Below are 18,745 nucleotides of genomic sequence, written 5' to 3' on the forward strand. Positions count from 1 at the left end.
CACAGACTCCTAGAAGTACACGGGTGACTATTGTTACATCTGCCTCCATATTAGAGGGATCAGCACTGTAAAAATACCTGCAGTTAGCAAATATTCATGTTGCATTTATGAGCATTTTCATTCCGGTACACACATTATTGAACAGTATTATCGTGGTAGGAAGGCTAGGTAGGTATTCCAGCAAGGAAGACTGCTTTGCTGCTATATTAATACCTTACATTATAGTGCAACTATCCTGTGCTCTACAGAGTCTCAGACTGGTTCATTGGAGGGGGGGAAAAAAAAGTGTATGGCTTTAAAAGGCTTGCAGTATTGGGTCAAAAAAGGCACAGATGTTGCAGCAAATCCTTGAAACAACATAAAGTCACCATGCTCGTCTGAGCCTATCCAAAAAAGTATTCAGCGTGGCCAGACCAAGGGTTCTGTGCTGTGCCTGGCTAATTCAACAGCAGGGCACCCTGCTTGGGAGAACCACTAATCTTCAAATGTAGCATTAAAGAAGATGAGACCAAGGCTACAGAGACTTTTGTTAAACTGAGCATAAGAAAAGAATCATACCTTCCCAAGCCTCAAAAGAATTTCTACAAAATCTTAGATATTTCTGGGAGGACTTCAGGAGATGATAATCTTACAGCAAGTGACTCCTAACAGAATTTTCAGATGCCTTTAGGAGTAAGGAAGGACTCTAGTAATCTCTCACTCTCATATGCAGTCTCGAGAAAGCATATGCCTGAGAAACAGAGGAAAACCAGAGTGAGGAGATGGGAAAGTCCAGAACGTTATTCGCAGTAGCTGCTCTCATTCAACCAGATCAAGACTGGCACAGTGTTAGCAGAGGTACGGAATAGATGTGAAAGCCTCAGACATTTCTGACCAGCGGGTAACACCGTGGGCTGCAAATGGTAAGATTGCGTTCATTCTTTTTGCAACACAGTAAAAAGTGAAGTTAAAAATATCAAATCCACCAGACCAAAAAGATTTCCATCCTACTCAAGTTATGAGAGGAAAAAATCCTCTCAGGAGATTGGAAGAGATGTACTCTATAAACACGCACATCTGTGGTTCCCAAGCCCATCGTTCAAAACTTCTGTCATCAGTTTATTTTCTCCCATGGGTCTTCTCCAATTCAGTGGCTGTCACTCCAGCGAAAACCACAACACAAAGCTGACATTTATTGAAGATGGGCAGGGCCCCGTGAACTCTACTGTGGCACTGCAGACAAAGCTAAACAACATCTTTACTCACAAATTTCCATTCAGTTCAGTGAAAGCAGAATTGCCTCTGAGGTGTGGGAATAATAAAGAGAAAATTCTCCTTTCGGTTGCACCCAAGAACAGGCTTGCAGAGGCGCCGGTGGGAAGCCTGCTGGAAACAAAGGGGCCGTGTGGGAGTCAGGGAAAGCAGAATATGCTTTCCACCACCTAGAAAAGGAGCATCTTTTCTACCGCACAAGTCACACCCACCTTTAGCACTGCTGCTTCTGAATTGCAGTCCCACTAATCTGCAATTTTCTGCACATCAGTGAGCCAGTTGTGTTCAGAGGGAAGACTGGTATCACTGCTGAGAGCTCAGGTCAGGGCTTGAGCCCATTTTTCTGCATTCCACCATATGGAGAAAAAAAACCAAAACCACCCTCAACAAGAAGAGAGAGAACCTGTTCAGTTTCATCACTCCACGAGGTTTTGTTTGCTTGCTTGAACATACAATCAAAAATATATTCCAGGTGTAGCCAGATTCAAAAGTACCTCCCTGCAATACCACAAACTGACGACGATCCCCGCTGAAACGTACACCCACAGCTCAACAGGTACCAGGGGTGGTCCGATCCGGGTTGTCAGCTCATTAAGGGAAGGGATGGCATCACATTGTGGGCATCCAGACCTTACCTCCTCTAAAGTTCCAGAAGAGTCACAGGTGGGCATTTCATGCCCTGACTCCTACGTTCCCAAGACAGATGTCAAAATGTGGATCTCCTGGACTTCACGGTTGGTAACAGCCTAGCAGATGCCAGGAAGGGCCACCAGAGACATCGCAGAAACACGCGCAAGTCCTGTGTGAAATAATTTGTGTAGCCCTTTGAATACTGTTTCATAACGCCCCTTCTCCAAATCAAAGCCGGTTTTCACGTTGTCTGTCACGGCACATGTCTCCGCCAAGAACTAAAGACAAACGGTGCGGGTTTTTGCATTCTGGGACGTAGTTTTTAAAACGCTATTCCTGGATTTTGTTACACTCGCGCGTCTGGGCAGCCGCTGTGGTAATTAGGAAAGAAATCGCTGCTTTTCATACCGGCAGACAACACTTAGCACTTTCACAACCATTCACGGGGCTTTTGTACCAGGAAGAAATGAAAAGGGCACGAGTCAACCGGCAAAACCCCACACTTCCTCGCTTGGTGAAACCTCCCCAGCAGCAACCTGCTGCTCTCCGACCGGCAGCTGCTCCCGCCCAGGGCTCAGCCCCCTCCCTCCGTGGCTTCTGGGACGCCTTTTACCCCTCTTCTTCACCCCTGCTGTGGGCCGGCAAGCCCTGAAACAATCCCAAACGTTTCACTCCCAACAGAGGAAAAACAAGCCAAGGAGAACAACCCCCAAAAAACCCACCAGACCCAGGGGAGTGAAACGCTGCCGCTGACCAGAGTGACAGGCGGAGGAGAACCGTGCTCCTTCTGGAAAAAAGCCTGCAGACAACCCTCCCCAATTTCCAGGCCCCTTGCCCCGGCACTCCGGGACCAGGTGCCCCCCAGAGGACAGCGCTGCCTCTGGCTCCTGCCCAGGCCGGGGGGGGCCACTCCGCGCCTTCCGCCGCGCAGCCGTGAGGCGGCCGTTTCCCCTACCTCTGCAGGTGGAGGACGGTGAGGCTCGCGAGGTCCCCGCCGGCTGTCCGAGGGGGGGTCGGGCCCCCCGGCACCCTCGGGCGGCGGGCGAGAGCCGGGGGGTGCCGGCGCTCCCCGGCGGTCGCTCGCACGGGGCGGGAAGGCGCGAAGAGCCTGCCCCTGAGGAGCGCCGGCCGGCGGGAGCGGCCGTTAGCGCGGGAAGGGCAGCGCACCCCGTCAGCGGCGGGGCTGCTGCCCGCTCTGCTCACCCGCCGCCTCGGGCTGCAGCCCCGACGGCCACCCCGAGCCGGCTGGTGGCCGTGCAAGCCTGCCCGGCAGCCCGAGGTCGCCAGAGAATTAGGAGCGTGCTGGCAGAGAGCGGGTGAGGGCTGCGCTCTGCGGCTGCCTGGCCAGGCTAGCTGGGGGTGGCCACCCTGACAGAGCTCCCTCCCAGGGAAGCTGCTGCCCAGGTGGAAGGCTGCAAAGACCGCACCTCCGCTCCGGAGCCTGCACCCGCCCGAGGTGTGCCGCGTCTGGTGGAGTCCCTCAGCGAGCGGAGGAGCTGCAGGAGGAGGGCAGCAGTCGGCAGGCTGCGCTGGATGGGGGAGGAGGAGCTGAGACTTTGCCAGAAGAAACAGGAGGGCCCCACGATGCTGGCCGCCCGGGAGTGCTGCGGGATGTCACAGGGAGGCTGCCACGCTGGTTCAAGCACGGACTGCTATCCCCTGCTCCTTTTCCATGCGGGCACCAGGACACGGTAAAGCAAAACCCGGGCAAGGTCAAGCAGGACTTGAGAGTCTTGGGGGCAGGAGCGAAAGGGACGGGTGCCCGAGCGAAGTACTCTTCTGTCCTGCCAGTCAGAGGTAGGGGCGCGTAACCGAAAAAGCCGGTCAAAGAAACTCTCTGAGGCTCGATTTTGGAGTTTGAGAAAGCAGGCATTCTTTATGGCAGCGCTGGATGCACGGGGGGTAGTTCCTCCGAGCGTGCATACCGTTACCTACAGCAAGGCAAGCTTATATTGTTCTAATCATGTAGTTATTTATGTTATCGTAGACATAGTGTCCGCCCCTTGGGCATGCGCAGTGTGGCTCATCTCTTTTTCCTAGTTAGCTGGCCTCGGCAGGTTTTAATGGCTGGATGCACCAATGTCTGTCCCGACGGCAGGTGGGGGACAGGGCTCTGCCCTTCATGAGACCCCCAGCCCCTGGAGTGGCGGCTGGAAGATGGGTAGGTCAAAGGACCCTGATGGGAGCCCTGCAGGGCCTCATCCATTGGACCAACGGGCACCTTCCCTTGTCACACAGAGCATCTCCTGGGCTGGAAAAGGGATGCTCTGGCGAGTTTCTGGCCAATCTCTGGAGAAGAGCTTCTCCCCGCCCCTCTCCCAGGGGGTTTCCTGGCTCTGGTGCCCTTCCCAAGGACAGCCCCACAGGTGGGTGCAGCCAGCATGGCAGGAAAGAACAGGCAGCAGCCCCAGCGGTCAACACTGCGGGAAAGCCAAGGATAAAGCCTTATCACACAAGTGTGATAAAGCCTTAATAACCAAGCATGCTGCTCCACGGACAGGACTATTCCTGCCTAAGCTCACCACACATTGCATTTCCCTGTGGCTTTTGGCAGGATATGAATGGCTCTTCAGTGCCGGTGGTTGCTCCCCTCTTTCAGGAACAATTGCAAATTTTCTTCCTCTTGGACCTGCCTCAGTTCCAGTCTCTTGGGGACTGAAAGCTGGCACAGCATGGGTGCCAGAGGCATTCCCACAGCTTGGCTAGCGTCCACAAGGAGGAGTCTGCCTTTAGCCACGATGGTCATTTCCAGGGAAAACAGCTTGTTGTATTGACCAGGACCCTACGCGAATAACAGAAGAGCAGGGATGCGGCCATTTGCCACAAGTCCAGTGGAGCAGGCTGCTCAAACACAGCCCGCTGTGACTTTCTGTGCTGCTGGGCCTGTGGGGACAAAGGATTAAGCCTGAATTACCTACATGAAATAGAGCTATCGCTAGCCTCGTGCAACGGCACGCAGGAGCTGGTCCTGAAAACCACCAATCCAGGACACGGAAAGCTTTTAACCGCTGTGGCTATTCTGGAATAGACTGTGCCATCTGCATCCATTTCTATTAACAACCCTTCTCCTGCAGCTGAAAAGGAGTTGGAGATCTTGCTTGTGGCTAAAGGGGGTTGGTGGCCTCGGAGGGTGGCTGAGGCTTGGGGCTTGCATTGCCGGTGACCAGCTATGATCACAGAGTGACAGAGGAAAGACTTTCCTTGGGGAAGAGGCACCAGGGAGTGGCTGAGGTGGAGGAAAACTTCACCACGGTTTGGCTTGCAGATGGAAAGTTCTGGATCAGAGAGGAATTCTACATCTTCCATAGCATGGCACAGGTAGAGGCTTCTGTTGGTACCAAGTAGAGGCAGAATGTCAGAGAAAGTGGCTCATTGAATGGGAGTGATCTAGGGAAATTTACTTGGCTATTAAAAGCCCCATTGCTCTAGCCGTTGAATCTTTTTTCTCTAGTCCTTTTTTTTTTGGAAGGGGGTGGCAGGAGGGGCATGGATAATTTATCTTCATACCTACAAAAACAGGCATTGTAGCAGTCAAGATGGAATACGCCTTTCTCACGTACCTTTTCTTTTTTGAACGTGGTGAATTCAATCTGCTGATCAATAGCCCACTGAGTTCAATAGACACCTTGGATTTTTATCCTTCGGCTCAAGAGCTAGACGCAGCCTCCTGTCGTTGGTGTTAGCACAATTAATGCAGATAATCTGCTATCTTCTACCTCATAATCTAGGCTACGTACTATCTAACGATCCATGCGAGAGTACAACCTGATCCAATGTTACACACAACATCAGCACTGTGAAGAGCTGTGACATTCCAATGAAAAGGGAGACATTTTGAACACCTTTTAATAGCTTGCAGGAATACCAAGGGGAAGCACTGTGTAAATAATACCAAAACCAATATGGATTTTCCCCCTAAATTTCTGAACCTACTGTGACAAGTGATGGCCTGTCAAAGTGCATGCCTGCACCCCCTGCGCTGCACCACGCGGGACCTGTTCACATTCCCTGGTCTGGGAGATGGGGCAGAGTGGACCCTCAGGCAGCTTGCAGGTGGCACGCAACCGGGAGGAGAGGCTCACGCGCCGGAGGGTCCTGCTGTCAATGAGGGGCATCTCAACAGGCTGGAGAAAGGGGCTGACAGGAACCTCGTGTAGTTCAACAAGGGGAAGAGCAGAGTCCTGGAGACCTGGGGACGAACAAGCCCTTGCACCAGTAACTGCTGGGGGACACCCAGCTGGAAAGCAGCTGTGCAGACACCTGGGGTCATGGTGGACGCCAAGTTGACCGATTTAGAGCCAGAAAAGTGCCCTTGGGGCGAAGGCGGCTAACTGCATCCTGGGCTGCAGCAGGGAAAGCATTGGCAACAGGCGGAGGTAGGTGGTCCTTCCCCTCTGCTGTGTCCATCCAGCCCTGGGCTCCCCAGTGCCAGGCAGAGGCGGCCATACTGGAGAGAACTCTCGCCCCAGTGCCCCTCCCACTTTCCGTTGGGCTCGGAATGTTGGTCAGTTGGAGCCCACAGCCACCAGAGACAGCAGCACGGAGCTGTGCTGGCATGGGGGAGCGCTGGGAGGAGGCAGGATCTGGCCGAGCAGCACCGAGCCGGCACCGGCACCTTGCTTCCCATCCCCGCTGTCGCCGACTGGCCCGCGTCCTCGGTCCACGGCGAGGGTCCTCCTCTCCCGGGCAGGATGGGCCAGGCCAACTGCTGCTGCGGCTCCAGGTGGGCTCTCCCTGTGCCTCGGGGACACGCGGGCACGGCCGGGACCCGCAGCGGCGGCCTTTCTCATGCCCGCCGCTCTCTGCTCTGCAGGGAGGCTCTCACCGACGCCGAGCCGGTGCTGAGCGCGGACGTGCGGCTGACCCGGGGCCGCAAGAGGAGCGAGAGACGCCTTCTCCTCCTCCAGGATGAACTGCTCATCGCCAAGTTGCAGTAAGACCCTCAGAGCCCAGCTGCCTTTCCCCCATCCCTGGCCCTGGCACCAGGGCAGGGACACCCCGGCACCAGCCCCCAGCCCCGGGACCTTGGTGCTGGATGCACCCATCGCTGTCCGTCCCAAGGGCAGGTGGGGGACGGGGCTCTGCCCGGGGGGACCCCCAGAAGGCCACCTCCAGCTCACCGGTGGCCTGCCTCTCCTCTCTGCAGACGTGGCACCACCCCACGCCCACAGCTCCGCCTGGCCCTGGACCAGCTGTGGGTGCTGAGCGGCGGAAAGGAGGCAGCGGGGGAGGAAAAAGAGGAGGAGGAAGGCAGCGATGAGGACAGGACCTCCATCATCCTCATCTGGCCCACCGGCTCCTGCGTTGCCGCTTTCGGGTGAGTCATGGTGCCACGTCCCGTGGCCGGGCAGGAGAGGTTCCCAACCATGCCCACGCCATCCTGTGAATGGCCTCTGCCCTGCATGCAGGGAGCGGGAAGCATGCCGGCAGGGAGGGATGGGGGCATTGCCAGGTCCTGCATCCCCCGGTGCCCTTCAGGTCCCCAGAAGAGAAGGGCAAAAGCAGCTGCTCTGGCAGGACACGCTGCTTGGGCAGCGTCTCTGTCCTGCCCCACGGGGCAGGGCTGCGCAGGCGCCCGCCTCTGCCCACGGGCTGGGGGGCAGCGGGGCCTGACGCTGGTTCTCCTCTCTTTCTGCAGCTCCCAGGCACTGAAGGAGCTGTGGGTGGGCACACTGCTGGGGTAAGCCGGGGGGGATGCTCCAGGCGCAGCCAGACGGGGGGAACACGGCTCCCCAGCTGGAGAGAGGTGCCCTCGCGGCTGCGGGCAGCTGTCGGGCAGAGCTGCCTCACAGGAGAGAAGGGGCAGCTTGGGGCTCAGCCAGCTCTCTCCCTGTCCCTTCCCGGTGCACAGGACACCAGGAGGAGTAAAGAGAGCCCGCGTGACCCGTCTCCCCTCCCTCAGACCCCTGGAGAAGGAGCTGAGCCGCCGCCACGCCGTGAGTGTCTCTCCGCTCTGGGCTCTGTCCCCGAGCCCTGGTCCTCCAGCCGAGCAGCAGAGGCATCGCTGCTCACCTTCCTCTGCTCCTTCTCTCTTGCCCAGGGGAGGACGTTCAGCGCCAGGAGCCTGGAGAGGCTGGTGGAGGGCCAGGCAGAGGTGAGAATGGCTGCCTTTCACCCGCCTCTGGCTGTGCCGGCGTCTGCGGCTAGCGGGGTGAGCTTGTGCGGCAGGGATGGAGGGAAGAGTGGTACCACGGTGCCACTCGGGGAGCGTAGAGGGTTGGGGAGCCACCGGGAATGCCAGCACATCCTCGCTGGCGGCGCTGGGGGGAAGCCTGCCGTGTGGGGCAGAGAGCCCGGGAGGGCAGAGGGTCCCAGCTCTGCCACGCTCAGGCTGCTGGTGCCGTGTGGCAGCTCGCCGGTGGCCCTTTCTGCTGCGGGGCTGCTCTCTAAGTGCAGCCTGCTTCTTGCAGGATCATCCCAAGCAAGGGCCACTGACAGCCCCATCTATCAAAGCGGGGGGACTTTGCCGCTCACCAGGTGAGTTCTGGAAAGAAACGCATTGTCCTGCAAACGGTTGAGCTGTGCTCACTTGTCCCTTGAGTGTCGCCGTGCAGGTGCGGCACCCCAAGGGAGGACGTCACCTGGACGAGCAAGGACACCCGCTGGGCAGCAGCCGCTGGACGTGGTTCTGCGGGGACCCAGAGCCTCTGCTGCTGCCCACAGCTTGGAGGAGGGCAGGGCGAGGGCTGGGACAGGTTGTCCCGGTGGCACGCCGGCTCTCAGGAGCCTCCGAGCTGGAGCCGCTGAGCTGGAGCTGTGGTTCCAGCTGCTGGCTCCCTGCCCATCCTGCCGCACCGCTCAGCACCGTGCTGCAGGCAGGGCAGGCTGCGGGAGTGCTGGCCCGGCTGTCTCCATTGACGCGCTCTTGCTCCGTTTTCCTTTTCAGAAGGAGGGAACAGCAGCAGCAGCGGCAGCAGCAGGAGGAGGATGGGGCTGCCCTGGCCCTTTGCTCTGCGGAGGACCCCGGCCGCTGCCCAGGCGCCAGGGCAGGCGGGCTCCGGCTGCAGCAGGGTGCTCTTTGGACAGCCCCTGGCAGCCCTGTGCGGGGAGGACGGCTCCCTGCCCCAGCCCATCCAGGTAAGCCAGCCTGGGCACGGGGTCCCCAGCCCTCCCTCCGGCTGCTCCAGAGGGGAGATGGGTGTCCCCAGGAGCTCTGGGGATGGGGGATTGGGCCCTTCACCCCCAGAAGACGCTTCTGGTGCCAGCCCCTTTGGGGGGGGCAGGGAGCAGGATCTGGGGCAGTGCTTTGGTCACTGCTGTTGGAAGGCAGCTTCTCAGCCAAGCAACTGTCCTCCTGGCCCTCCTGCAGGAGATGCTGGCTGTCCTGCACAAGGAAGGACCGTCGACGGAAGGGGTATTCCGAAGAGCTGCCAGCGGGACAGAGTTTCGTGAGCTGCGGGAGGCCCTGGACCACGGTGCAGATGTCGACCTGGGCAGCCAGCCTGCGCTGCTGCTGGCCGTCATCTTGAAGGTGAGCGCTTCTGACCTGCAGCTGGAAGAGCTCCTGCCTGGCCTGGAGTGTTCAGAGGCTCACCTGGAGCCCCTGGCATTGCAGGACTTCCTCCAAAGCATCCCCGCCAAGCTCCTGGTGACAGACCTCTACGAGGACTGGATGGCAGCGATGCAGAAGAGCGGCAAGGAGGAGAAGGTTGAAGAGCTGAAAGTGTAAGCGTGGGCAGCAGCCTGCCTGTTGAGGAGGGACTGGTAGAGGCCTGGGACTTGCCTGAAAAGGGACGGTCTCAAAAAGCCCGGTCTTCTGACAGCTTGCTTTTGCTGGGGTGGGCTTAGATTGCGGGGGAAAGGGCATGGACAGGGAGCCTGCCCTTGCCTGGGCTCGGGTGAAATGAGGAGCTGGGAAGCAACGCCGTGCTTCCTTCCTGAAGCGCAGGAGCACTGACCGCTGGCTGAGAGCACCTGGAAAGCTGCGCAACCCACCTGCGTTGGGCAAGCTTCGGGGACGGCTGTGGGCAACATCGGCTCCGTTAACGTTGAGTTCCTGTTCCCTCAGGGTGGCCGAGAAGTTGCCTGGAGCTAATCTCCTCCTCCTCAAGCGGCTGCTGGCCCTCCTCCAGCACATCGGCCACAACGCCTCCAGCAGCAGAATGACCGCCAGCAACCTGGCCATCTGCCTTGGGCCAAATCTGCTGAGCCCACCTAACGAGGACCTGCTCCCCCTCGAGGCCATGCTGGCCGTGACCGAGAAGGTGCGCTGGACTGAGCGGCCGGCTGCAGCCTTGCCGGCCCATGCGAGCTTGGCTGCTCAGAGGTCCCTGGCTGCCTCCTCTCGTGAGCAAATGCTGGTGGGGTGGCTGCCTGCGAGAGCAGCCCCACAACCACAGCCACCTGCGCAGAGGCAAGGGTCGGGAGCGGGAAAGGCTGCGTGATACATTTTCAGGCACCTGGGTTGAGACCGAGGGTTTGATGTGTGCAGGTGAACGTGCTGGTGGCGTTTCTCATTGAGAACTGCGGTGATATCTTTGTGGAGGAGATGGCTGGCCGCTCCTGTCCATCAGCCGGGGAGTCGCCAGCACCCATGGACGGAGCCACAGGTACGAGGAGGAACTGAGGGCTGTCACAGCCTGAGGTACCAGAAACCTCAACGTCGAGAAGACAGCTGGTGTAGGGCTTTGGGTGGGTTTTGCTTTAGGTGTGCTTTACTTCCAAGGAGTCCCGCTGCTGCACATGCTTTTCCTTTCTAGACCTGCATTTGGAAGAGCAAAGTGGCCCTGCAGGCGGAGCAGACAAGGACCACCAGGCAGAAGCCTTGCTGCACGCAGCACCCGCCTCTCTGCTGGACGTCCTCAAAGAAGCTGGGGGAGACGCGGTGGTGGAGTCCGAAACGGCAGAGGTATGGCAGCTCCATCAGGAGCTACCCTCCTACCCGAGACACGGTATCCCCGTGTTTGTTGAGCTGCCAGAAACGAACCGAGTGTCACACACCCGTGTGAACCCTGTGTTCCAAAGCGAGGCCCTTGGAAGAAAGGGCTAATGCAAACCAGCCAAAGGGATCTTCTCTGTAGGGCTAAGGCAGCGTTTTGCCAGACAGTCGCCTGTGACTCCAGGGTGCCCCTTGCCACCTGCTGACTCTGACATTTCTGTTGTAGGCACCCGTTGCTTTGGCTCCAAGCACCCCAGGGACCACAGTAGACTCCCTGGGATGCACAGAAGGACTAAAGAGCCTTTCAGAGGAAAGAAGGTAAAATGAGTCAGCTTTGGGTAAATCAAGAAGTGATTCTAGTTGCTCCTGGCTTTACCTACCTAATCATACTGTGGGATGGAAAGGTTTGCAGGCTCCCCCCAGGAAAAGGAAAACCGAAAGAAAAGAAAGAGAAACAAGGCCTGGGCAGAGGAGAAGGAATGCCAACGAGAAAAGAAAAGAAGGAAGAGAGAAAGAGATGGGGACTTAAAAGAAGCAGGAAGGTCCAGCAGGTCAAGAAGCCCAGGTGTGTACCAGGCTCTGCTGCCCATCTTTCCCAACTCTCAGCGCTGCTCCAAGTCAGTCCGACCCACTGGCAAGGGACGCTGCTGCGCAGGGCTTGGAAATAACTCCGTGGCCGCTCCCCAGGGGCTCCCCATCGAGCCCTGCTGCGTGGCACGGGGGCCCTGTGCATCTCTGCACACGTGCAGGTCTCTAAGGGCATTACCCGTGGGGATAAGGCGCCAGAGCCGTCCCCTGGTCGATGCCAGCCATAGCTCTCTCTTCTGGGCTACGAACAATTCCTCGTCAATGGTGTTTCCCAAAGAAAGGGCAACCGAGTCATGCCTATTCCTGCCTTTGTGGGTTTATCAGTGCTCTCTGGCTCTGTCGTTGCAGGTGCCGTTTCCCTGTTACTGGCTGAAGCCCTGTGACTCCCGGGCCCGCCCCCCGCCGCAGTTGATGTTCACAATAAAAGGATCTTTTCTCTCTTCTGAGTGTGTCTGCCATACGATATTCTGGAGTGGGGAGCTGTTGCTTGGTGATGAACCCTCGGGGAGGAGTTTGGGATCGTGCCTTGCCCCAGCATCCTTGCCCGCGGGCATCAGGGCTGAGTTCAGGTGCTTTAGGAGTGGAACCAAAGCACAGACTCGCACAGGAGGGTGGAGGTTGGAAGGGAGCTGTGGAGGTCATCCAACCCCTCTGCTCAAGCAGGCTCACCTAGAGCAGGTTGCCCAGGACAGTGTGCCCTTGGGTTTTGAACGTCACCAAGGACGGAGACTCCGCAAACTCCCTGGGCAACCTGTGCCAGTGTTTGACCACCGGGACAGGAAAAAGTTGTTTTCTCATGTGCAGCTGGAGCATATCATGTGTTTTAATTTGTGCCTGTTGCCTCTGGTGCTCTCAGTGGGCACTCTTGGGAAGAGCCTGGCTCCCTCATCTTCATTCCCTCCCAGCAGGTTTAGATAGATAGATAAGACACCCCCACACACCCCCAGGCTTTCTCTTCTCCCCACCGAAGTGTGCCAGCTTAAAAGCCCCAGGGAAAAGTCGGCTTCCTTGAGGCTCCTTGTTTTGCAGAGGGCAGAAGAGCCCCAAGTGACCCGGAGACGTGGAGGTCCGTGCGGTTCCCCTGCCAAGCTGGCCCAGGGAAGAGAGGCGGAGGGCTGGAGGGCACAGCTGGACTCCTGCTCCTGCAACAGCAGGGACTCGCTGGCCAGAAATGGCCCCGAGGACCCCGGCAAGGGGCTGTGCTCAGTGCTGCAGAGGGAGGCCAAACCCCCCCGGGACCTCTGCCAAAAAAACTCCTTCCTGAGCCCAGCCCTGGTGCCCCGAGCGGGGTCCGGGGAGCTCCTGCGGGGGAGCGCGTTGGGGATCAGCAGCCAGGGACCTTTTCCAGCCTGTTCGGTGCAGAGGCACGGGTGGGCGTGGGACATCAGTCCCGGGAGAGCCATCGCTGACTCCTCTTTCCCGGGAAGGGCAGGTCGCTCTCGCCGTGTCTCTGTCCTGCGCCCACCCGGGTTTCTTTGTCCTGCCAGCTGCTGCCCGGCGAGGAGGGTTCGGCTGAGCTCAGCAGGGACGTCCCGGGACCCGCCGAAGGAGAGCTCCTGCTTGGTCAGCATCCTGACCGCTTCGCCTTGGGGGGGGCTCCGGCGCCGTGCCGAGCTCCGCCGAGCCGAGCCGAGCGGAGCCAAGCCCAGCGAAGCCGAGCCGAATGGAGCCGAACGGAGCCGAGCCGAGCCGAGCCGAGTGGAGCCGAACTGAGCCGAGCTTTGCCGAGCCGAGCCGAGCGGGGGCGGTCGGGCGCAGCGGCATGGGCGGGCAGGGCGGGCAGCGCTGCCTGCGGGCGCGGTGCGGCTCCTCCAGCCGCAGGTGATGGTGGGCAGGAGCCGGCCCCTCGGCACCGCGCACCGGGCGCTGCAGCTCCTCGTCCGGGGGAGCGCGGGCGCGGAGACCTCCTGCCCACGGCAGGGGCGGGCGGGCAGATGGAGAGGGACACTGCCAGGGGCCGGGGAGCGGCCCGGGGGGCCCCGCGTCTCTGGCAGCGATTGCCCCGGTGGCAAGGACACCGATGCAAAGGGAGCGAGCCGGTTCTCGTGGCTCCGGCGCTCTCCAGAGGCGCCGAGGGCCAGCCAGGACTAAGGCTGCACCCACGGCAGACTTTGCCTCGGGCTCGGCGCTGCTGGCCAGCCTGTCCCCGCTGCCCCTGGGCTAGCCCCGCTCTTGGGACGGCACGTCCCACGCGTGAAGCGGTGCCTGGGCTTGCCCTGGGAGCGGCACGGCTCGGGAGCGTCGTTCCCGGCGGTGATGTTTGTCACCTCCGGGCGCGAGCTCAGGACTGTCATTTTGCTGTCCTGGGTGACGTCGACTTACAAAAGGATTACGTCACGGGTCCTGAGGGTAAGCTGGGAGCTGGGTGCGGCGCCGATGTCATTCCCGTGCCTCGGGCGCCCTCTCTCCGAATTTGTTGGGAATCGCACCCAATCTGGGGGGAAGTTGGGGCCAATACTTTCTCCTGCAGGCTAATTACAGCAGCTTTTGAGAAGTTTGAATATCCCTGGGATGTTCAAGCCAGCATGCTCGTCTTGCTATGTCTCCCGAATGTGTTTCAGGTCTTGTTTAGGGCTCCAAAAAAGTTTTTTAAGAATACCACCCAGAGAGCTGCCCCAAGGCTGAAGAGTCACGGGTGGCGTGGCATGTGGGAGAAAACGGGCAGGTATCTAGAGGACTTCTCACCTCCAGTGGTTTGGAACTTCACTCCCAAACAGCTACAGGACCCTGGTGAAGTGGTAGAATATTGGAAAGGAAAATGCGGTGCCTGTTCCAGAGATGCACAACTTACCGCACTGTGCTGGGCCCTGGCCAGTATCTACCAACCACTGCTCCATATTATGCGGCACCCTCAGGGGGAAGGGAGGCAAAACAGACCGACAGGCACCGCAGCTATTCCGACCCTCGTGACAAGCACTGCAGCTACCCGAACCAACCCCGGCGACAGGCGCCGCAACTGAACCGGAGAACCAACCTGTGCCGGTGTCAGCGGCCCCTATGCAGAAAAAGAAATACATGGAGAAATCGGTTCGCTTAGCGAGGGATGAAGGTGAACCAGGGTCATCATGAGAACTGGACGAAGAGGCAGAACCCGAGATAATCACCCGATCCCTGTCCCTGAGTGAGCTGCAAGATACACGAAAGGATTTCAGCCACCATCCAGGTGAGCACATTGTTACCCGGCTGCTCCGATGCTGGGGTAATGGGCCAGTAGCTTGGAATTAGAGGGTAGGGAAGGCAAGCAGGTGGGATCCCTGTCTAGGGAAGGGGCAACTGACAAGGCGATTGGGAAAAAGACACGAGCCCTCAGCCTCTGGAGGGGACTTCTGTCAGGCATGAAGGAAAAATACCCCTTCAAGGAAGATGTTATGTGTCACCCAGGCAAGTGGACGACCATGGAGAAAGGTATCCAGTACCTGAGGGAATTAGCTGTGCTGGAGGTGATTTATAATGATCCGGATAACAAGCAGTCACCCACAGATCCAGATGCAGTGCAATGCACACAACCCATGTGGCAGAAGTTTCTACGACGTGCACCAGCGTCATATGCCAACTCATTGGCAGTGATGTCCCGGAAAGAAGGCGAGGGACAAACAGTGGATGAAGTGGCTGTTTGACTCCCGCAATACCAAGGTAGTCTCTCTTCCTCCCGACGAGCCCGGGTCTCGGCTGTAGAGGAACTGTCCCGGGAGTTCCAGCAATTCAAAGAGGCTATGTCCTTCTCCCCGCCTGTATGGGCCCGCGTCGCAGCTATGAGGAGTAAGCGTTCCTCTGCTCACGAGAGAGGAGATAGAAGGTACACGCCATGGTGTACCCTGTGGTTTTACCTGCGTGACCGTGAAGAGGACATGAGGAAGTGGGATGGAAAACCTACCTCGACCCTAGATGCCCAGGTACACGAGCTGCGAGGAAAAGCAATCAGAAAAGAGGATTCCTCCTGGAAAAACACCGCTCCAGTTTCCAGTGGGCAGCTCCCCAGGCAGAGTAGAAGGGCTGAGCTCATTTCTGATCCAGGCATTTCCTGAGAGGCAGGAGGAGTCCAGCTGCTCCCGAGCAGCACCAAAGTGGTGCAAGCGCTTGTCTGAGCCGGGTTCCCCAGGCAGGGCTGCCGTCAGAAGCCGGTGAGCACTGACTGCCTCCTGGTTCAACAAAGAGGAACTCCTCATTTTAATGGAAAGGATGCACTTTACAGGGCAGAGGGAAATGCTGACTGTCCTGCCCCCCACGTTCTGTGTTTAGGTTTTTATTTAGTTCCTTAGGAGCCTCTTCTTTTACACCAAAATCCGTTTTTGTGTTTGGCACAAGAGAACGAACGGGGACATTGTTTTTCTTACAAACGTCGCTGTTAGGCTTTCGTGGGAGAAAAAGTGCCTTCTGTTTTGATCATCGCTCGGCTAGGTCACTGACCATCGGAGCTTGTCGGTTGTGTGTGTCTGAGAAGTAAAAGGTGGCTGCCAGACAGGCTCCCGACAGCTATCTATGAGGGTGTTTCCTCCCCCAAACCCCAGAAGAGCCTAACGCTGCTGCTGTTGCATTTCTGTGGCCCTCCAGGTATCCCACTGTGTGTGTAGGGGAGGGATGAAAAAATCTCTGGGAATCTTTGCGTGAAGGGTGCCTAGACCAAGAAAAGGCAAACCTGCTGACATCATCACAATTTGGGAGAGAAAGGGCTGAGCTACCAGGGCCACTGCCAGCATACTGTCATTAGGCACCAGAGTTAACGTTGACTCGAGAGGCCTGGGCAGAGCCCAGACCCCCCTGAAAGCAGCTGCAAGACCTGCCACGAGGTACAGGCCAACTCCTCTGATGCTTCGGGCTCACGCTGGAACCCAAAGCGCTCCAAGCCCCAAAATGCAGCTGCCTCTGCAGCGCAGCAGCAGCAGCAGCAGCCAGTGCAGAGCAGCGTGGGGAGCTGGAGCAGAGGGAGGGGGCGCCCGGGCCGGGCTCGGCTCATCTCGGCTCGGCTCGGCTCCGTTCGGCTCCGCTCGTTTCGGCTGGGCTCGGCTCCGCTCGTTTCGGTTCGGCTCGTCTCGTTTGGGCTCGGCTCCCCTCGGCTCATGTCGTTTCGGCTCCCCTCGGCTCCGCTCGGCTCGGTTCGGGTCATCTCGTTTGGGCTCGGCTCCCCTCGGCTCCCCTCGGCTCCGCTCCGGCCGCAGCCGCGGCCCGGCCCCGCCTGAGGCAAGGGCGGGCGGCGGGCGCGGCGGGGCCGGTGGCCGTGGCGGGGGCTCCTCCCCGTGCGTGGAGCGGTGGGCTGCCCGGCGGTCGCCAGCGCCGGGGCTGCCCGGGGGCCTCGCAGGCCGGCAGCGGGGCTGAGGCGGCGGCGGCGGCGGTGGCGGCATCTCCCCTCGCGGCAGGCCGGGGCGCCGGGTCCCGGCCTTCCCCCCGCAGGCCCGGCCAGCCCCGGCCCCTCCCTGCCGCCCCCGGGGCTGCGGGGGCAGCAGGGGACTGCCTGCCGCTGGTGGCTGTCCGGCGGAGGCCGGCGGGCACCGCGGAGACGTGCGGCTGTGGAGAGAAAGGAGTTTCTGCCGGCTGTCCCCGCAGGGAGCCGCAGCCGCCGGGGGTGTCCCTCACAGCCCGGCGTCGGTGGCGGGCTGCGACACAGTCCTGCCCGGGCGTTCTTGGCAGCCCCCGGGGCAAGAGGCCTGTCAGGCTTCAGGGAGGTCGGCAGCGGCATTTCCAGAGCAGTCCCGTCCCGTTGGCTCTCCTGCTTCCTTCCCCGGGCTGGGAGAAAGGAGGACGTCCTCGAAAGCAGGTCCCTGTCGGTTGCCTGAAACCGGGTTTCTTCCTGCAGGCAGGCTTGTGTACGCACTTAAAATCTGGCAGGTGAGCACGTTGAAGCTACAGCCTGCAGTTTGGTGACTGCAGGTAGCAGTGAGTTCATAGGAGACCCTGAATTCAGACGGTGGGGGCTGCTCTTTTCCTGCCTTCTTTCACCGAGCATGAAAGCGGTCCCTTCCGAGTGGCTGCTGCCCTTGGACAGGCTGAGCATCGGCCTGAGAGAGTAACGGGAGCTGTAAAAAGTGCTCCTGTTTCACTGCCGTGGGTGGATTTCGTGCTTCAGTGGGAAAAGAGGCTGGTTTTACTGGCGGTATTTTGAAATTTTGTTTAAAGTGTTCACCTGAGAAGCTCTAGAGCCTTTGTAGTGGTTTAAGCCCAGCCGGCAGCTAAGCCCCGCACGGCCACTCGCTCACTGCCCTGCAGTGGGAGGAGGGAGAGAATCGGAAGGGTGAATCAACTCGCAGGTTGGGATAAAGGCGGTTTAATCAGTCAAGCAAAAGCTGTGCATGCGAGCAAAGCAAAATCAGGAATTCGTTCAGTGCTTCTCGTTGTCTGGCAGGTGTTTAATCTGCAGGAAAGCAGGGCTCCAGCACACCTAACGGTTACTTGGGCATGTCCCCCCTTCCTTCTTCTTCCCCCAGTTATATTGCTGAGCGTGACATCCTATGGTCTGGAATATCCCTTGGGTCAGTTGGGGTCAGCTGTCCCAGCCTTGTGCCCCCCCAGGTTCTTGTGCACCCCCAGCCGACTCCCTGGTGGGGCGGTGTGAGGAGCAGAAAAGGCCTTGATGCTGTGTAAGCACTGCTTTCAGCACAAATCCAAAACGTAGCCCCGTGCAAGCTACTGTGGGGAAAATTAACTCTCCCAGTCAAAACCAGCACAGCCGTGGCGCTCTGTACTCAAAGTATGTACTTATTTCTTGGGCTGTCTGCTGTTAGCAATGTGCCTTTCGCTGGCCTGGCAATCTGGCTCTCAAGTGTGGATGTGGAAAGTGTCTTTGGAAACTCTCCCTGGCAGTAGTTGTTTGTTGTGCTCTTGGGATTTTTTCTCTCTCAAGGTTCCCCTTGCGCTGCCACTCCTCTTTCAGATGTGTTTGTGACAAACCTGTCCTGTTGTTTTGAAACAAGAGCGTGCCTCTGCTGCAGGCAGAGGGGCTGAGCAGGACTTTTAGGATAACTGCTGCTCTCAGTTTCTAGAAGGCACTGTAGTGGCAAGCCTGAGAAATGAGAGTGAAGGGAGAGTGTTTTAGTCTGTGGTACTGCTGGCATGCAAGGCAGAGAAAGGAAAGCGGCCTTTGGGTGTGCAGGGGACAGTAAATAGGAGGGTTGTGGGAGGTAACAGTTGTGTGGTAAGCCTCAAATGGGAAGTTTGAGTTAGCAGCCAGCAAAGTAACTAAAGCACAGGGTGCTGAGCAGTCTGGTCAGCTGGGGAAGATGTAAAACAAGTGAAGAGGATGGTCCTTTAGAAGTGAAACGGAGACTTTCCCTAAGCGTATTGCCCTGGAGGAGTCTGCTTGTGTCTGCTAGTCAGGCAGACAGAGATGATGGGCAAGTGCTTTTGTGAGTGGGCAAAACCTTGACCAGCTCACTCGAGGAGCTCTGGAGCTTTTAGTTTGAGAGG

General features: G+C 58.6%; 2 protein-coding genes across 2 annotated transcripts in view; both read left to right on the forward strand.

Annotated features, from left to right (window-relative positions):
- The window catches only part of LOC128138634 (electroneutral sodium bicarbonate exchanger 1-like), a 151,690-nt gene that overhangs the window by 90,205 nt on the left and 42,740 nt on the right, over nucleotides 1-18,745 (forward strand). The gene's annotated exons all lie outside the window — the stretch shown is intronic.
- LOC128138640 (rab-like protein 6) lies at nucleotides 10,357-11,785 on the forward strand. The gene is made up of 5 exons (XM_052779825.1): nucleotides 10,357-10,430; nucleotides 10,581-10,729; nucleotides 10,986-11,077; nucleotides 11,164-11,324; nucleotides 11,696-11,785. Exons 1-5 carry the CDS (start codon nucleotides 10,370-10,372, stop codon nucleotides 11,728-11,730), a joined length of 498 nt encoding a protein of 165 aa, XP_052635785.1. The 5' UTR covers nucleotides 10,357-10,369; the 3' UTR covers nucleotides 11,731-11,785.

Source organism: Harpia harpyja, unplaced genomic scaffold (assembly GCF_026419915.1).
Source record: "Harpia harpyja isolate bHarHar1 unplaced genomic scaffold, bHarHar1 primary haplotype scaffold_79, whole genome shotgun sequence".
Lineage (NCBI taxonomy): Eukaryota > Metazoa > Chordata > Aves > Accipitriformes > Accipitridae > Harpia > Harpia harpyja.

Coding starts and splice junctions, on each gene's coding strand:
- LOC128138640 (XM_052779825.1), top strand. CDS start 10,370: ATGGCTGGCCGCTCCTGTCCATCAGCCGGGGAGTCGCCAGCACCCATG. Junction 10,431..10,580: donor ACCCATGGACGGAGCCACAG/GTACGAGGAGGA, acceptor TTTCCTTTCTAG/ACCTGCATTTGGAAGAGCAA. Junction 10,730..10,985: donor TGGAGTCCGAAACGGCAGAG/GTATGGCAGCTC, acceptor TTTCTGTTGTAG/GCACCCGTTGCTTTGGCTCC.